The following is a 19,717-nucleotide window of genomic DNA, read 5'->3' as shown; positions in this document are numbered from 1 at the left end:
TTGCAAAATATATCAGAATTGTGCAAAGATGTGGTTTGTCTTCTTGGGAAAAAGCTGCCTGTTTCTGTCCTCCGTGCCTGAAAAGACTGTAGCTGAAAATAGTCAGTCAGTCTAGGACACTCCTTCTGAGAAGTGTTGAATACTCAGTTATCTCATAGAATCATGGGATCATTTAGTTGGAAAAGATCTCTGAGATCATTGAGTCCAACCATTAACCCAGCATCCCTGTGTTCACCACTACCCATATCCCCATGCCACATCCACACACCTTTTAAATACTTCCATTTCAATCGAGTTTTAAAGTTTACAGTCTTAAAGATGGCAGCTGTTTGGAGAGCAATGCTGTTTTCAGCTAAGGTGGCCATCAGTGGTATAGGTTCTTAGCTAATGGGAACATCCTTTGTGTATTAACTTTCTGTGGAATTTTTACAACAATTTCCTATCAGTACAAAAACTATGGCAATGACAAGTGTAAATGTTTTGAAGCCTTCTATGAAATTTTTTTGTTCTGGTTACTGATTTTAAAATGTAATGTTGTGTTAAATTTGGTGAAAATCTGTTGTTTATACTCAAATTAGTTTGACATAGTGTTCAATGTAGAGAAAAATAGTACAGCACCTTCTACTGAGATGTTCAAATCCTGGCTCCTCTAGGGTACACAGACTCTTGATGACTCCCATATTATTAAATTCCTCAGCTCACGTTCTGTGTGGTTGATAAATAGGTTAGAGAAGATGGTAGGCCACCTTACCACATCTTCTAACTATATCTTTCCCCTTCTCATCCTTTAGATCAAAAGGTCCTTTCAGCAAAGTTCGCACTGGTCCTGGTCGGGGTCGGAAGCGCAAGATGGCTCTGTCCAGCCAGTCAGCATCAGAAGGAGGATACCTGGAGCAGACAGATGTCTTGGACTTCTGCAGAGATGGCAGCAACACCTTGAAGTTTAACAAGAAAACCAAAGGGCTTATAGATGGCCTTACTAAATTCTTCACTCCTTCCCCTGATGGACGAAAAGCTCGAGGAGAAGTGGTAGACTATTCTCAGCAGTATAGGATCAGGAAAAAGGGTACCAGGAAATCTAGCACTTCAGAATGGCCCACAGGTAAAGATTTTTCACCCTGCCAATGTAAGTATCCTGTATACCAAGCAAGTGTTCAAAGGCTAGGATGTTGAACTGACTGGAATTGTTAGAGGCTGGAAACTTTGAGCTGAAAGTTAACACTGGAATGCACTTATCTTTGGTGCATTGAGGTAGAATGTGAGCTGGGAAAAGGAAGTGATCCTAGAGACCTTAGCCTCTTTATATATGATGGCAAGTTGTTATGATGAGTGAAATGGTTACAGTGAGGTAGAATGCCCATTGGTAAGGAGGCATTTGCAGACAGCCTAGGAAATGGGCTAAATAATGTCACATTTGAAAGAAGTAACATAGGCAGTTGTTCATAAAAATTAAAAGCAGCAAAGTAGAAGTATGAAATGGAAAATAGATAACTAAAACCAGTCTGACAGACCCTGGAGTTTCCAATCTATTGATGCATGCAAATGTTCCTTGATTTTCTCAGCCATAGAGGAGCCTTTTTGTGCAGCTTGACATCTTCTTGCTGAAAACTATCCCTTCCCTTTGGAATGCAGTTCTGCTTTCCTTGTTTATTTTTGCTTTTCTAACTTAAGATATTATCTGTGCGCCTGGACCTTTATTTAATTTCTGTATTCAGATATTTACAGTTTTGTTGGATGGTCCTGAATTGTTCCTAAGCAGGCATTGGGAAATATTCCACAATAAAATACTATGTTTACAGCTTTAGAATAGTTACCTGCATTAACCTGGCTGGTGCTGGAAGAACAGTAATGCTTTGAGAGTGAGGTGAAGTGTCTAGAGGCTTTTGTTGGGTTTTTTGTTTAGGCTTGTTTGTTTGTTTTTGTTGAAGGGGTATTTCTAAGGTGTCCTGGTTTTGGTTTAAATAGTTATGATCCTTGTTTTTGAAAAACAGGCTTAGTGGTAAGTCAGTTATGCCTTCATGGAATATCTAGGTGGCAACATTTGGACCTGCTTAAATGTAGGACAGTACTACTTACATGGTCCCCAAATCTAGAACCTGTTCTTCTTTTGTGGTCCCAAATCTGAATAGAAAATCCCATCAAAAAAATCCTGGCACAGTGTGTGAATGCAGCCAGATGTTGTTTGTCACTGCACTAAAAGCAAATACTTTTTTGTAAATGTATATGAAGACAATTTTCTCTTTCATTTACAGACAATCAGGATGGCTGGGATGGAAAACAAGAAACTGAGGAACGTTTTTTTGGAAGCCAGGATGTCTTGAATGAAAAAGACATGGAGTTGTTTCGAGATATTCAGGAGCAAGCACTGCAGGTAAAGTTAAATTTTCAGTGTCTAGCAGTAAGTACCAAATCTGTAAAAGACATTTAAACAAATCTAAAACCACCACCCCAACAACAAAATAACAACAAGAAATACAGACTTCAGATGAATCAGTCTGTCACAGAGGCTAATGTTCTTGATTTTTGCTGCTTGAGAATGGAGAACTGACCTCAAGAGAGCTGAAGGATAATACAAGACTGAGCATAAGCGTGTAAGAGGTTAAAGTGGTTAAAAAAACCTTGGGGACTGTGGCTTTAGTCCTGCCAGAACTGTTAAATAGCTGGTAAAACATGTGGACTATAAAAACAATAAAATATAGGATGGTTTGCTAGGAGTATGGGTGACAAACTCTCTGAGTACTTGAAGCATTCTTTTCCTCCATACTTTACCTCCTTATGGAACAGGATGGAGCATTGCTGTTTGTCTGTGTGCACATTTATAGATGTTCACCAACAGAAGTTGCTGTTTCTTTTCATCAAGAGCTCCACAAAATACAGATGCCTAGGATTAGATCCTGAGGTGACTCTTCCCAACACCAGTCCCACTTAGGAAGCTTAGCAAGATGTTATTTTGGAATGTTACCTTTCCAACACTAACCCATTGTCCTGGGTACAACTGTCTCATTCTGCTAGCATAAATTTGCATATAGGTAATTCACTGGTGCTCTTTATATTAGTTGCTGACCTCCTGCATGAAGTGTTCTCATTTGTTAGTAACTGCAGTCCAGGTGGTTCATATTATAATGCAAGGCTAGTGGGAACAATTGGATTTCTGTCATTCTGTGAGTGACAGTCTTGTGAGATAAAATCTGCATGAGTTGAGAAAGCATTTGTTTTCTTTGAAAGAAGAGCATTTAGTATCCTTATTTTTAGTTGCTATAAAATATACAGTTACTATCAGAGGAACAGGGGAAATAAAGGTTGTAAGTTAAATAGCTTAAAATACTCTATTTTCTATTTTTTTCTTCTAATAAATATGAGGTTTTTATTTTCATTCTTCAGCACTTGTGATGATAAGGAGGTTGTTGCATCCTGAATGTTGGTTTGGTAGCTGCTACATTCACAGTAGTCCACTGTAGTCCATCTAGTCTCAGAGCTGGAAAGACATTAATGTGTGATGTTAAATACTTTCATATTGTGGTTTTTAATCTCAGGAGCAGTTTATGTTTCTGTTCTTGAAATAACAAGTAAGAAAATTACAAGAAGACTCAAAAAAGATTGTGTTAAACTTCACTTTCTACTAATTTGTATTTAAAACTATGTCATGCAACACTGTGAATGGTAGTGGAGATACATGGTATGATAAGGTTTATTAATTCTTTCTTTTTGTGACTCACATGGTTGCTTGAAGTGTGACTGGTACTGGTTTTTAGTGTCAGAGAGCAACATCTGCATCTTCCTAATTAGCAGTGAGTTCGAGCAGGATGTACTGTCTAGATAAAAATGTTTTAATTTATTTCATCTTAAAAGTCTTTCACTTGGAAATTCATGAAAAAAACAAGGGTTTTTTTCCCCTTGCATAGAAAGTAGGGGTGACTGGGCCTCCTGATCCACAAGTCCGCTGCCCTTCTGTTATAGAATTTGGCAAATACGAAATCCAGACCTGGTACTCTTCCCCATATCCACAGGAATACTCAAGGTAAGACTCTTCTTTGTTCTTCTTCAGTGTTTATGGGAAAGCTGTACTCCAGCAGGCGTAGAAATCTGGTGGTTCCTATTTTTTGGTGTCAGAAATATTTTTCTGCTGTGCTGCACCTATAATTGCTTTGTTGTTCTCTTGCTTAAGAACTTTGCAAATTGTCTAAACTGCAATCCCTTTGAACTTTATTCAGAAAGAGGAATGACTTGTAAAGCTGTAGCTAGAGGAAGAAAATTAAGTGAAACTCTTTATTCTGCTGTTTAATAAGAACGTGTGGTCTGTCATGAGGAATTGTTCCAGCTGTGCAGACATTCCTGCTGAAGCTACAGTACATAAATGGAGTTAAATCACAAGAATTTTGGGATACTTGCATTCCAGTTGATCATGTCAGTGTAGTATATAAAACAGTTTTAAAGCAAATGGGTAGGTGGTGATGTGACCCATCACTCAAGGATATGTACATACAGCTGGGATGTTGTTTGTGACAATGAGGAGAAGAAGGGAATAGGAATTATTTATCTCATCCATCCTAGCATCATTAGTGAAAAACTGGGAGGGATTACTGTTTTTTTTTTTTTCCCTAGGATTTTAATATATTTCTCCTGGCATAACTTAATAATGAAAATGTAATTATGCAGGTTATTAGGGGCATTTTTTTAATTGCATTTGTTACAGAATAAGTGTCATGACTTTAACTATGGTAATGTGGTTTTGCCCTCATTAGCACACACACAGGATGAGTGTATATTTGGTTTGTTTTCATCAAGCAGGAGTGAGGAAGTTTATACAAAAGTCTCTGTCTTCAGTCTTTGTTCTTTCTTTATCTTTGCTTACAGGCTACCGAAGTTGTACCTTTGTGAATTCTGTCTAAAATACATGAAAAGCAGAACTATTCTCCAACAGCATATGAAAAAATGTGGGTGGTTTCATCCTCCAGCCAATGAAATTTACAGAAAAAATAATATATCAGTCTTTGAGGTAAGTTAGAAAATGAAGCTGCTAGCTCTTATCTATGAATTAGGGTCCTCAACACCTAATCATGTGATGAATTTTTCATAGTCCTAAACATCTTCATTCTTGAAACACTGAGTTTCCAGGAGTGAAGAACAACAAGCAAGCAGCCAGTAGGAACTGTGTATAGATTATTAATCTGTAAAACACAGAAGACTCACTCTGTAAAAATCTGGGGGTTTTATTTTACAAAAATTAATTTTAAGTTGCCTCTTAAGCTATTGAGTGCAGCAGTGACTTGGTCACAGCCTCTGTTCTGTGGAAGTTTTAAGTCCTTTGAGATGCTACCTGTGACAGAGAAGTCTTCTTTCATGTTAAGACATTTGAAATGTACAAATGAGTGAAGCCTGTCCTTGCAAATGGAGTGACAGAACTTTTCCTCATGTCTCTAAGGTTGATGGCAATGTCAGCACTATCTACTGCCAGAATTTGTGCTTGTTAGCTAAACTCTTCTTGGATCACAAGACTCTCTATTATGATGTGGAGCCATTTCTTTTCTATGTGCTGACACAGAATGATGTTAAGGGCTGTCACCTTGTTGGCTACTTTTCCAAGGTAAGTATTTGGGTACAAATTGTTTGGTATGATGAGCAGTGCTGCTTTAGATTCTTTAAATTGTTGTAATTTAGGCTCTTGCATTTTATATAATAAATTATGTAATACAGGTATAGACATCTGTTGCAGCCAGGTTTTATTTATATTGCATTTGGAGACCACCAGTTAGTAAACACAAATTTCCTGTAATACTGAATAGCATATACTTGCTAAGGAACTTGTACTGCAGCTTAGTGGCTAAAAAAAACTTTTCAAATTATTTCCTGCTCTTGGTGGAGATTGGGTACTACTGTTCATGAGATAAACAGAATTACCAAGCAGTTCTATCTCACCTTTTGTTCTGTTGTTTTCCAAACAAGTTTGGCAACTTTGCAATGATTTGAAGCCTTTTATTTTTTTTTGAGGGAACAGGGCCAAGATTTCAGACAGAACTTTTCTTAAGGTTTTGATCCTTAATTATTTAAATTATTTTAAAATAGTTTTATTTGAAGCTTTTTCTTTAGTATTCATAACAGCAGATATGAGACTAGATTTTGTAATGTTATGCTTGTAACATTTAAAGAATCACTGAAATATTGAAGTCTTTTGCAATGACTTAGCTGCCTTCATATTTATTCTTAGAATTTACCTCCTCTGCAGCCCATGTTCTTTTCTGTATACTATCTAAGAAAAGGGTTTTGTTAAGTTTTTGCTTTTCCTATCTGAAATGATGGTAGAGCTTTAATATTGTCTCTTCAAAGTCTTTCCTTGGCTTTATAATTCCTAAGAAACTTTGACTGTGGCTTCCTGTCTCACTTTTTGATATAGAACTACTTAGGCATCTTACAGAGGAATTTACACTATTTCTTACTGATCTGTTTTTTCAATATGATCCTTTTTTTTCCAACAGGAAAAACACTGCCAACAGAAGTACAATGTTTCCTGTATAATGATTCTTCCACAATACCAGCGTAAGGGCTATGGCAGGTTCCTAATTGACTTCAGTAAGGAGCTTTTTCTTTACTTTTTTCAGTCTGTCTTTTCATATTTTAAAGGACTTAACAGTAGAAGCAGATATTTTTCAAAATAAAACATACCTCGGGACCAAGGCTTCTAAAACTCACAAGATTATCTGAACTTCACCATTTACTATTTTTGTTGGAACTTGGGCTCTAAAGACAAATTGATCATTTTCCCCTTAGTTCCAATGTTTCCTGTGTAAGCAGCTTAAGGTAGAAGCTAAAGGCATGTGGCAGTATAGTGTTTTTTATAGCAGAATCTTATCTTGTGCATGTAGTTCCTTATATAGAAAGCCAGCTGTAAGACTGCATGGTCTGTGGAAATCTTCAGCAGCTTGATTAGGGGAATAAGTGTCTTAAGCAAAACTGTCTTACATTTTAATTTAGTTTTGAGAGCAATAAAACCAGACATACTTAAGCTCTGAATACTCAGATAATTCTGAGAGTCGTATGTGAATCTCTGTAACATCATGGGAAACTTCCTCTCTAACTATACATTGTTAATTATGCCTAGGGCAACTTAATACAGCCCTCCCTGTGGACATACAAATTTTGGAGTTAATGTTCAGAGGAAAACTACTGGTAGAATTGTATCAGAATGATGTAGATAAGTTTTTGTTCCCCGGAAAATACTGGTGAAGCAAAAGAACTCAAGGATGTATCTTGAGAACAGCAAATGCAGGTTGTGGTAGAACAGCAGTGAGAAGGCACATTTGTCATCTTTCATCCATCCCCCTATGTCTCACTGGGTAGAATATAACCTCTCAGCCTTTATTGAACCTGTGCAATGTATCACAGTCTTAAATTAATGAAATCTCTGCAAATAGAGCTTGGTACTCTCCAGTATGGTCCTGAAGTTTGACAGTAGAGAATTTTCAAAGAAATTATTAGTCATATTAGTTTTAAGAGTGTGTTTTTCCTCTGTCATTTCCAAAATTGCTGTTGCAATTGTGCTTTAGGCTTGGTAGGTGATTTCTAGGTAGGCACCTGCTGCCATCTCGTGGCATTACCTATAGTCAGTGTCTGATGGCAGCAGAGTTCAGAAATATCTTACTCAATCACCGAATAACAGGAGTTTAAACAAGCAAATAAAAAAATGGCCCAACACCTCGAAGTATCCTTCAGAGTTGTCATCTACATCTTGTAGACAGCACTAAACTGTTATATGAGGCCTTTGTAGAAGTAAGGGTAGAAACAAGCTAATATTTTGAAACTTTTTTCTTCTGTGTCTTTTAGGCTATTTGCTTTCAAAGCGTGAGGGTCAAGCAGGATCACCAGAGAAGCCCCTGTCAGACCTGGGGCGCCTGTCATATATGGCTTATTGGAAAAGTGTAATATTGGAGTGCCTTTATCATCAACGTGACAAGCAATTAAGCATCAAGAAATTGAGTAAGCTGACTGGAATCTGCCCTCAAGATATCACTTCCACTCTGCATCACCTACGAATGCTTGACTTCCGTAGTGATCAGTGAGTACAGGAGTCCCATTGTAATCCCAGATACTTCAGATGTATTTCATTGAAATTGAATGGTGTTTGAAGACAAGTCACATCTAATAAACTTGATTTTACTAAAGACTTCAGTGTCCAGATACTGAGACTATGGTACTCATGTGCAATCCAAGAATCATTCAATGTCAAAGCTGGTTCAGATGTCCAGCTGTGTAGCACTGCAGATGTGGAATTTTGAGTAATTTGCTGCTGTGAGAGAGAGCAAGTTGGTTTCTTGGTCATGTTTTCTTGGTATTTCTCAGCCAAATCAGTCTAATACACTTGCAAATGGAGCAAAGAACAGCAACTTCCCTTCTCTAGAGGCAGAGCTGCTCCTCATTTTCAGTCAGTGAGCAGACAGTTGGTTTCCTCCTTTTCCCTATGTCTCAAAAATGCCATAAACTGTGTAGATTTGACATGGAATGCTTGAAGAGTGGGACAGATCACTGGAAGAGATGAAATGTGTTGGTGTAGAATAGAGGTCACCTGCTTGCTCAGCCAACAAGTCAGGTGAAATACTGGGAATTAGTCTTGGTCCAGACCATAGCAGTTTGGTGAGTGGGGTTGTATTCTATTGTGTTTGTGGTAAAATTGAAACTTACTTGGAAAACTTGAGGATAGTTTTATGTTCTCATCTCACAGTATACCTTTGACCCATGATGTTTCTCTCAGACCCTTTAACAAAAAGCACTATGCTAGTGGGACTGCAACTTCTCTTGAGCAGTCCTTGTATTTATCTTCAGTAGCTTTCACCTTATACTGCCCATTTCCCAAATAGTATACCCCTTGTCCATAATAAAAATGATACTCTGCAGCTGAATGTTACCCATGGAAGGAAAATGGCTTCACCATTAACAAGAAGTGGAAAGAATTTTAACATTCCCTCAGTTGTGAGATGCTTTCTCTGGTAGTCAGATGGTACTGCAAACTGTACTATTTTAATAAGTTTCTGTTCTCTCTGAAGTTACTTGTGGCAGCAGTGATTAAGAGAAATATATTTTCTGTAATATATCTGTTTGACATGGCAACATGTACAGTATGTCACCTGTTACTGATCAGAGTGTTGTTGCTGTTCAGATTTGTGATCGTTCGTCGTGAGAAGCTTATCCAGGAACACATGGCAAAGCTCAGAACTAACGTCCGACCTATTGATGTGGATGCAGAATGTCTGCGTTGGACACCTGTTATAGTTTCCAACTCAGTTGTTTCTGAAGATGAAGAAGAGGAAACAGAGGATGGGGAAAATGAAGAGCAACAAAAGCAGAAAGAAAAGGATCCAGAGACCAGTGTAAGAGTGAATCTCTTATTTCTGTGTGGCGTGTAGCTTATACTTCATGATTTTTGAGGCAGCACTAACAAAATTTCAAATGTGAAGCTTGTGCATTTGTCATAATCATAAAAAACAATGCAGTCGTTGTTAGTTTGTGTATCTTTATGGTTTCAGATTAGAAAATAAAACTCAAGGAAGCATCAAGGCATAGTCTAGAGAGCAATCCTTGAAGGGGTTGCACTCTTGCATCAGGTGGTGAGCGCTCAGTAGAACACTGAGGCAAATTATTTGCTGTTACTGTATTTACATTAATCTAATGGTGCATTTTAATGGAAAAATAGCTTCAAGTTTTCTCTCACTTTTTTCTTGAAAATTGCACAAATAATGTATTTGAATGTAGCAAGGTGAAGTCAGCATTCTGGCACACCACTGAGTGGTTGACTGAAGTGACTTGTTGGGAAGCTAAGTGAGGTATATTATCACCTCTGAGGAAAGGAGTAGCAACTAGCACTACATGAATCTCTTAATGGTTAAATCTTTTTTTAATCCTGGATTTTTAAAAGTTACTTTTGTTAAACTTTTCTGGCTTTTTTCTCAAACACTTTTGTGGAATCAAATTCAGGATAGACATTTATGCTGAAATGGGAAGTGTGAAATCTATTTGTTTTTGTTTAAAGCAGATGGTAAAATCTGTATCATGGGAGAAGAAAGAGCAAGAGCCTTACTCACCAACAGAGAGTGAAAAAAAGCCAGACATTGTTGCTCCAGCTAATTCTGCACGACCAAACAAGCACATTTTTTCCCTGGATAGTCTTCCTGCTAACAGTCAGCCATCCCGAAGAGGTCGATGGAACCGCAAGAGCAAAAAACTTCACGAGCCCTTTTGTGAGAAGGAGCCAGCGTTGCCCATCGAGGAAAAAACAGCAGTTCCCAGTGGACGGTGCAGTGAGTGTGAGGAAAAGTCAGCAGCCTCACGAGGCCGATGCAGTGACTGTGAGGAGAAGTCAGTGGCCTTGCAAGGAAGGTGTGGTGAATGTGAGGAGAAATCTCCAGCCTCGAGAGGCCGGTATGCTGAAGATGATGAAAAATCTGCAGCTTCCCAGGGACAGTATGGCAAAGGTGAAAAATCTGCAGTTCCCCATCGGCAGCACAGTGAAGCTATGGAAAGGTGGAGGGGGCAGTTGAAAAAGAACACAGAGCCACCAAAATGTAGATTCCCAGAGGACTGCGACAGATTACCCCGGCGCTACAGTGATAGTGACAGGGCACTCCTGAGGTGTTTTAGTGAGAGCAGTGAAGAGGAAGATGATGAGCCTGTGAGTCCTCGGTCAAGCTCTCCGCCTGTTCTCACCAAGCCAACACTGAAACGAAAGGTGTGTGCCTTATTTCTTGTTCTTTCTGACTGTTACCCAGTCAGTTTTGTCTGTGTGTTAGGGCTTGCTGAAGGATGGTGCAGTTCACGAGGTGTGTATTAAGTGTAGAGAGAGCACATGTTCAGTGTTCCAGAGCTCTCTCTGCAGGGTACTTCCTGATGACTTTTTCTAGTGGTGGTTTTTGGTAAATCAGAGGTAGGAGTTTGAGGGGTTTTTGAGTCTAGCCTCCATCTCGTGCTTTTGATTTTTTTTTTTCTAACTTGGTTATTGAAGTTTTTCTCAGTCATGCAAAATAGAAACAGATACAGTCTTACTTATGAAAGAAGCTTGCAAAACACAAATGCTGTCTAAACAACTGAAGTTTGAGTGTAAAGCCTTTGAAATTATTTACCATGGAGATGTGAATTCTACCAGTGTGTCTAAGCAAATGCTTTCTTCACTAAAAAGTTCTCTACTGTATGATTTTTGCACCTTATTCTAAGCTATTCACATCTGTTTTGTAGTGTGTTTAAAGTTGCAGCTGTTATGGATGGGCTGTTGGCTTCAGCTGTTTAAATTCTAATTAGTGGCAGGTGCCAGACAGTATTTCTAGTGAATTCTGGATTCTAGAAGGGAGCTCTCTGCTGTTCGTGTTCTGTATTTATCTAGTGTTTCATTTGCACTGCACATGATAAAATATCTTCTCTTTTGCCACCTTCCACTTTCAGAAACCAATTCTTCATCGGAAGAGGCGGGTCCGCAAGCGTAAGCACCACAACAGCAGCGTTGTCACTGAAACAATCTCAGAAACCACAGAAGTGCTGGATGAACCATTTGAGGACTCAGACTCTGAACGACCAATGCCTCAATTAGAGCCTACATTTGAGATTGAGGAGGAGGAAGAGGAGGAGGAGGAGGATGAAGAGGAGGAGAGTGAGCTTTCATCCAGTGGATACTTTCAGCACTTAGCCCAACCAGACACACTCAGGCATAGACCCTCTTCTAAGAGGAAGTCCAGAGATGAAGAGGAGTCTGATGACAATAATGGTATGTATGGTGGTACACTAGTGAAAGTTTGATAGATTGTCTTGGGTGATAACAGCTCATGACAAAACCAGCTGCTTTCTTCGGCTTGTAACTTCCAGCTGAAATGTAGGTTAGGCATAAATTACCAGTCAAACTAGCCTCAGACATTCCCTAGTTTTATGAAAACATGGTGCATATATTTAACTTTCTTACTGGCAATGACCTGATCCCAGGCTATCCTTTTGATTCAGCTTTCCTAATGGAATTAGTATCTGTGATTGTGCAGCAGAGTCACTTACAGAAATAAAACGGAAATGAACTGGCAAGCCCCCAATTTTCCATAACAAAGGGAAATGTTAAATTGTCTCTTCTGACATCCTCTTCTTCATCACATTGCATGTTCACCCTCTCAGCTTCTCATATCTCCTTAAAGTTCTCTGAACCTTCATTTCATAAAATAATTTGGTTGTGACTGACAATTCAGATCATCTGACATCACACAGTATCTGTTGACTGCTTTTGCCTTTTGCAGTTGCCTTTGCACATACATATTAAAACTGTAATGGCTTTTAAAGAAAATACAGTGTGCTGTCAGTTACCTAAACATGTTCATCATAAACAGCTGGCTTTTTGTTTTGATAAAAAATTAGGCTGGGTGAGAGGGACAGTGCTGCCTTATGACAAATCAAAAATACAGTGTTGCAGCAATTAACAAATGGTTCAGATTTAGGCTATTTCAATCATAACTGTGAGGTAGAAATGTTTATAGGAATCTTAGAAAAAATTTTTCCCATCACTACAGAAATCTTGTGATTTTTTTTTCTTTTCTTTTTATAACTTTCTGACTAGGGTCCAGATTTTTCTGCTGAGAACTTAGTGTCTAGCTGAGGCAATGCATTGAAAGTGTTTTAAGATTTCCCTGAAATGCTACATTGCAGTTTCTTAAATGGGTGTCTGATGAAAATTTGGATGGGTTCTGATTTCTGTCAGGACAGCAGTGAGAATGGATAGTGTAGAGTGGTGATTTGAGGCCAGTTTTTAGTAAGGGTTAGGCATTCTGGAAGACAGAAGGTGTTCTGTGGTGTCAAAACCAAGATTTATTTCTCTATAGTCTATCAAATCTGTGCAAATTAAGTTGTGTCTGGGAAGATGAAGCTTGGTAATGGCTGAGCTATATTATTTTGCTCTTCTTAGTTCTACATGTAAGTTTTACTGTGAATGTGGGAAATGTAATCCTCTGTAGTAGATAGGAAATGTGGAAGACAGGGAAGAGAAATAGGGATGGGTTTTTTAAGAGGTGGGTTTTATTTCTAAGGGTTGAAGTGTTAATGCTTTAGTGAATACTATGAAAGTAGTGTTACCTTCTTCCTGTACAACAAAAGGCTGGCTGACTGTGGCAGACCTTTTCTTTTCTTTATGCACATTCCAAATACTTATTTTTGGATGACATATGGAGTTACTGATTTTTAAATTCAGTATTCATTTTTTAATACCCAGATTTTTTTCAGAATGCTTATCATTGGAGGGAGGTATTTAAAGTAAATGCCTGTCTGAGCAAAGGGCAAGAGTAACTCACTTTTTTACAGTTGTATAAAAAGCCACTGACTGTCTGAATTGACAGGTTCAAACCAAAATTAATTCAGGGAATGTCTTATACTATTCAGTAAGTTCTCAGTAAGTGATCACATTCCTTTCTGGCTATATAAGCTCTGAACCTGTTTGAGTGTTTGGAAAGTCACTGAAATGCAAATCTTGCTTCATCAAATAAAAGATGAAAGAGAAATTAATCTTCCTGTTAATGATTTCTTCAATTAAAAAAATTACTAGCCAAATCGAGGCATCTGTGTATTTCTGTTGGCGTTAAAAAGCATAAGGCTATGAAAAATGTGAAATTATTTCCTTTCTTAAGCAGATGCACAGATCTAAATGGAAACATGCTTTTATTGCAACTTCATATGTTCCTGTACACTGCAACACGTTCATTTGTGAGCATATTTTATAAATAAAATTTGTCTTTTCAGGACTTTATTACATAGCTTAGAGCTTAATTTGAATTGTGTATTAAAAGCTCAGAGCTTTGAACGTGGAAAATCTTCAAAACATTGATGTTCTTAGAAAATGCAATGTGCAGCATGCTGCTGGTGAGCAGACCTAGTGATCCTTCTAAACTAATAAATCAATTCTAATATATTTCTGAGCTAATATTGAAGTTGATAAACACGTTGGGGATGCTTGGGAAGGCTTCCATGAATGCTTAGGTCAAACAAAAATATTTGAACAATGTCTTTCAATTTGTATTTTCAGGTAACCCACCCCTGAAACCGTTATCTATGCTGAGGAATAGTGAAGCAAAAGATTCTTCACTTGAGCCAGATACTTCCACACCTGTGAAAAAGAAGAAGGGATGGCCAAAAGGGAAAAGCCGAAAACCAGTCCACTGGAAGAAAAGACCTGGTCGAAAACCAGGTTTTAAACTGAACAGGGAGGAGGTGCCACTGTCAGTTCAGGATGAAACAGTTGATGAAGTGGTAGCTAATTCAAAACCAGGGCGTAAGGCCAAAATTGCAGATAAAGAAGAATGTGTTGAGCAGAAGGACCTGCCTCTCACTGAGGAAAGGAAAGAGGAAGATGTGAATATGGAAGCTGAAGAGGTAGGAGAGGGAGAAGAGGAAGATACAGCCAGCAGTGAAGTAAGAGCAGTTTCTCCTGTGGACAGCAACAGCAGTCCAGTGCCAGAAGTAAAAGAACCTGAGATAGAAGAGGAAGCAGAGGAGAAGCCAAGGATTTTAGAAGAGCAGAGGCAATCAGAAGAAGAGCAGCAAGAATTAGATGAACCTGAACATGACCATGAGGAAGAAGAGGAAGTTGCAGTAGTGACAAATCAAAACGAAGATCATGATGCTGATGATGAAGATGATGGTCATCCAGAGTCTTTGAAGAAAAAAGAATTGGAGGAACAGCCTGTTAAAGAAGGGGTGAAGGAGGAGCCTCAGGTGCAAGAATGTTTTTTAGAAACAAGCATACCAAGCAGTAGAGAAGATGCAAAAGAAAAAGATGAAGCAGAGGCAGATTCTGAGGAAGAGCAGGCTTCCAATGAGACATCAGTGGGCTCAGAGCATGTCCCTGGGTCTGAAGATGATCACGAAGAAGAGCAAAGTAATAAAGAGGGGTTAATTGAATTAAAGGAAGAGGAGGAGATTCCTCACAGTGAACTAGATCTTGAAACTGTTCAAGCAGTCCAGTCCTTGACACAGGAGGAAAGCAATGAGCATGATGTAGCTTACCAGGACTGTGAAGAAACTCTTGCAGCTTGCCAGACTTTGCAGAGTTACACCCAGACTGAGGAGGATCCTCAGATATCAATGGTTGAAGATTGCCAGGCCTCAGAACACAACAGTCCAATATCCTCTGTTCAGTCCCACCCCAGCCAGTCTGTGCGTTCTGTCAGCAGCCCAAACGTGCCTGCTCTGGAGAGCAGTTACACACAGATAAGTCCTGAGCAAGGATCCCTGTCCGCACCCTCTATGCAGAACATGGAGACCAGCCCCATGATGGATGTGCCTTCAGTATCGGACCACTCTCAGCAGGTGGTGGATAGTGGCTTCAGTGACCTTGGCAGCATTGAGAGCACTACAGAGAATTATGAAAACCCCAGCAGCTATGACTCCACTATGGGAGGCAGCATTTGTGGAAATAACTCTTCCCAGAGCAGCTGTTCATATGGAGGACTGTCTTCTTCTAGCAGCCTCACTCAGAACAGCTGTGTTGTCACTCAGCAAATGGCAAACATTGGCAGCAGTTGCAGCATGATGCAGCAAAACAGTGTCCAGCCTGCAGCAAACTGTAATATCAAGTCACCTCAGAGCTGTGTAGTAGAAAGGCCCCCAAGTAACCAGCAACCAACAACACAGCCACAACAGCAGCAGCCTCAGTCCCAGCAGCCACAGCCCCCACCTCCGCCCCAGCAGCAACCTCCATTATCTCAGTGTAGCATGAACAACAGCTTCACCCCAGCACCTATGATCATGGAAATACCGGAATCGGGCAGCACTGGTAACATAAGTATCTATGAGAGGATTCCAGGGGATTTTGGTGCTGGGAGCTATTCACAACCATCAGCCACGTTCAGTTTAGCCAAGTTGCAGCAGCTGACAAACACCATTATGGACCCTCATGCCATGCCTTATAGCCATTCTCCTGCTGTGACTTCCTATGCAACCAGCGTTTCTCTTTCCAACACAGGGCTGGCTCAGCTGGCTCCTTCTCACCCCCTGGCTGGCACCCCACAAGCACAAGCCACTATGACACCCCCACCAAACCTGGCGTCCACCACCATGAACCTCACGTCGCCTCTGCTTCAGTGCAACATGTCTGCTACCAACATCGGTATTCCCCACACGCAGAGGCTGCAGGGGCAGATGCCGGTCAAGGGGCACATTTCCATCCGTTCCAAATCGGCCCCCCTGCCCTCAGCCAGCGCTCACCAGCAGCAGCTGTACGGCCGCAGCCCGCCCGCCGTGGCCATGCAGGCTGGGCCTCGGACCTTGGCCGTGCAGCGGGGCATGAACATGGGCGTGAACCTGATGCCGACCGCCCCCTACAACGTCAACTCCATGAATATGAACCTGAACGCCATGAACAGCTACAGGATGACGCAGCCCATGATGAACAGCAGTTACCATAGTAATCCTGCCTACATGAATCAGACAGCACAGTATCCTATGCAGATGCAGATGGGAATGATGGGGAGCCAGGCCTATACCCAGCAGCCTATGCAGCCAAATCCTCATGGAAACATGATGTACACTGGCCCCTCCCATCACAGCTACATGAATGCTGCTGGGGTGCCCAAGCAGTCTCTTAATGGACCATACATGAGAAGATGAGCAAGATCAGCTTGCATCCTAAAAACTGAAATAAATATAAATAAAGGAACCTTTTATACTGACGAACCAGAGAAAATGGACCTTTTTCCAGTTAAAATATTGCTGTAGATTTAGAGGGATTTTCTTTGGTTTATTTTATTTTTTAGGAAGCCTGGTCTTTATTTTTTTTTTTTTGATTTTTGTTTGTTTGTTTGTTTTTCTTTTCTTCACAATCGTCAAACATTTTACAGCTAAAATCACTTACAGATGTTTTTTAGAGGGGAAACATGCACAAAATCTTCTCATAATTTAAAAAGAGCCTTACTTTGCTGACAAAGTGGACAGACTATGTGTAACGTGAAATCATCTTCCTAAATTTTTTTTCAATATATGTCCTTTTCCCTCCCCTGTGCCCCTCTGTATGCAGTTTCTAGTGCTGCAGCCATGTAAAATGTTTGACATCTCAAAGAATAACAACCCTTCCCTCTAAACCCCACCTAACATTTCCTACTTCTAGCAGGAGGCACTTATTGGGAGATTTGGAAGGGGACACAGAGGATAAAGGAAAATGTTTATTTCTGCAAGTCAGGAAAAAGCTTTAATTTTCCTTGACTCCCTCACCCTCAGTAAAATTTGGAGTTAAGTGTAAACAATAAACCATTCACATCGGTGTTTTTGTAGATGAGTTAATTGAAATTGTATGTTTTATGCTGAAAATATAATGTAACTTTAAAATGATCCCATTCACCACCCAGACATGCACGTGGGCACACATGTGCATGCATGCACACACGTTCTGTCACTGAACTGCTGGAAGCATCTCAAGAGAGAACTTGTTCTGTATCCCTTCGGCAGTCGTGAAGAGGACGGGGTGGGTAATGGTCTGTTAGGACAAGAAAATGGTTACAGGCTCTTCTGGTGACCTGCGAGTCAGCCGCAGCTCTGAGCTCCCAGACTGCTTTAGTACACGCTTGGAAATGCTGAGAGGGCTTTGCTTCTGAGCCTTTGGGTCAGACTGAGCTCAGAAGCAGCTGTTTCCAGTTAAACTCTTGGCTTGGGAAGTGCTGGAAGAAAAAGTGTGCGTTTGGTGACTGGGATGGGAGCCCTGTGGTGTCCTTGTCACTCTTCCGTTCCTGGTCTGGGGTAGGAAGTTGCTGAATGTGCCGCTTTCTGGGGGGGGTCAGCGATGTTTTTCCTGATTCTCTTGCTGTGTTTGATAATCCATTTTGTAGAAATGGCCACACATTTGATCTAGTGTGGGAAAAGAAGGGAATCGGCCTCTTTTTCAGCAGTGAAACCGTCCCAACACCACAGCAGGATCTAGGCGGCAGGATTTTGCTGTTTATTACTGCAAAATCCAACTTACATTAATTTTGGCTACACTGCTGGCATGTCACCCAATACAAAAAGGGACAACCCTTTAATGTAAAGTTCTTTTTTTTTTATTGTATGTGAAGTAGAAATGCAGACACATTAATAAGACTAATTCCTTTTGTTTTTAAACCAAAAGAATCTAAAAGTTGGGGTTTCTTCAGATGCACTAAAATGGACTTTCCTCCAGTAACTGCTAACCATAAAAGGCAGAATTCAAAGGACTTCCACTTTTTATTTCTGTTTAGTTTTTGAGCATGTACAAGGCTGTGTAGGACCCCATTTCTCTGTATATACTATTCCAGTTCCAAATAACCCGTGTAGAAAGCGCACTGTGCTGCCCTCTCTTCTTAGATCTTCAGCTGTGTCGCTGCTTCCTGGGGGTGGGGGTGGGTCTGAGACAGGAGGAGAAGCTGTTGAAACGAGGGCCATGAATTTAGTTTGTTTGCCTTTATGTTTGGTTTGGTTTTGTATGGGTTTTTTTATCAATTGGGCAGCTCCCTTTTCCACAAACCTTTGTGACTGTAGAACTATTGTAGAAAAAAAAAAGTTCTTTTCTATATATAAAAAGAAATTATCCAACGCAGTAATATTGGTACCTACCATTTTTTCACTTCTGTTTAAAAAAAAAAATGTATTTTTAGCAAGATAACTTGGGTAATCTTCTAAAAGAAATTAAAAAAAAACTCACTGTTAGTGACTTCGATGCCTTTTAAAAATAAGAGCTTTTTCATTTCATTCCATCTTTAAAATTTTTTATCTTTGTTGTAGAATATTAAAAACTATTTTAAGAAAGATAAAATTCTCTTTAAAGAGATCTCTAGAGTGTGTGAATAGGAGCTCCAGATGCCTCTAAAAGCCGCATGTACAAATGAAGCTGAGTCTATTCCTGTCTGTTTATATTTGCTTTTCCTGTTTTGTAACCTCTTTGTACTTTGTTCATGGTGACTTGTAAGCTAAGGGGAAGGGGGTGCCTAGATGCCTTTGTAATTCTCCATGTCATACGCTCCTGGCTGGATGGTCTCCCTTCCTCTCCTTGTATGTAATATCACTTTTTTTTCCCCTTTCTAGCAAGTACTTTCAAAAGAACTCTGTACATTTTAACATAAAAAAAATAAATTATGTTGAGCCATTTTGGATGTCAGTTGTGCGTGTAAATTTTTTTTCTTCCTTTTGGGTGGTGAATGCTGTCCCTGACACTTGGTCCTGGGAGTGTGATTCCCCGTGGGCCTTTTCCCCTGAGAGAGAATTCACTTAAGAGATCTCTTGATCATGTTCATTTTTACCTAGAATTTCCAATTAGAGAAAAACAAGAACAAACTTGAAGCTTTTCCAGAAATCACCACCTTCACACTCCTCTCTGCCAAGGCTGAGCAGAACCAAGTGTGGTCCTGCTTTTATCAGCTTCACTTTGTAATTTCGACCTGCATCCTTTAAAACTGGCAGCGCGTCTTTGAAGTTTCCTTCAGCTGCTCTTTCACCTGTAAGGAGAACCTCGAATAGGAGGAGAACAAGACATTCTTTTAGCCAGCAAGGCTTGCCCTGCAGCTTTGAGGCACAGTTGGATTGCTGGGGTGCCATCCTGCTGTGCATTCTCCACAAGCTCAGAGCTCTGACAACGCTAGAGGGAAGCACAGCTCCAGCATGGGTGTGATCCATGCTTGAGTTTCCCCGTGCCAAGCATGATAATCCTCAGCAAAGAACCTCAGCCTCCTGTGGTCCGAGGGCTGTGGCTTTTCCACAGATGTGCTGTCACAAGGTT

General features: G+C 40.0%; 1 protein-coding gene across 2 annotated transcripts in view; it reads left to right on the top strand.

The window, feature by feature from the left end:
* Positions 1–19,099, top strand: part of KAT6A (lysine acetyltransferase 6A) — a 32,252-nt gene extending 13,153 nt beyond the window's left edge. Inside the window, exons 8-18 of one of the 2 annotated variants that reach the window (XM_041477906.1) lie at positions 792–1,102; positions 2,253–2,371; positions 3,903–4,018; positions 4,855–4,996; positions 5,423–5,584; positions 6,474–6,567; positions 7,819–8,050; positions 9,149–9,359; positions 10,019–10,714; positions 11,422–11,740; positions 14,024–19,099. In XM_041477906.1, coding sequence (XP_041333840.1) covers positions 792–1,102; positions 2,253–2,371; positions 3,903–4,018; positions 4,855–4,996; positions 5,423–5,584; positions 6,474–6,567; positions 7,819–8,050; positions 9,149–9,359; positions 10,019–10,714; positions 11,422–11,740; positions 14,024–16,605 — 4,984 coding nt within the window. In that variant the 3' untranslated portion in view covers positions 16,606–19,099. The remainder of the gene's footprint in view (positions 1–791; positions 1,103–2,252; positions 2,372–3,902; positions 4,019–4,854; positions 4,997–5,422; positions 5,585–6,473; positions 6,568–7,818; positions 8,051–9,148; positions 9,360–10,018; positions 10,715–11,421; positions 11,741–14,023) is intronic. The other variant, XM_041477915.1, reaches the window with a different exon arrangement.
* Positions 19,100–19,717: the final 618 nt, after the last annotated feature.

This window comes from Pyrgilauda ruficollis, unplaced genomic scaffold, assembly GCF_017590135.1.
Source record: "Pyrgilauda ruficollis isolate IOZ18807 unplaced genomic scaffold, ASM1759013v1 scaffold113, whole genome shotgun sequence".
Classification (NCBI taxonomy): Eukaryota; Metazoa; Chordata; class Aves; order Passeriformes; family Passeridae; genus Pyrgilauda; species Pyrgilauda ruficollis.
This window is presented reverse-complemented; position numbering and strand designations above follow the sequence as displayed.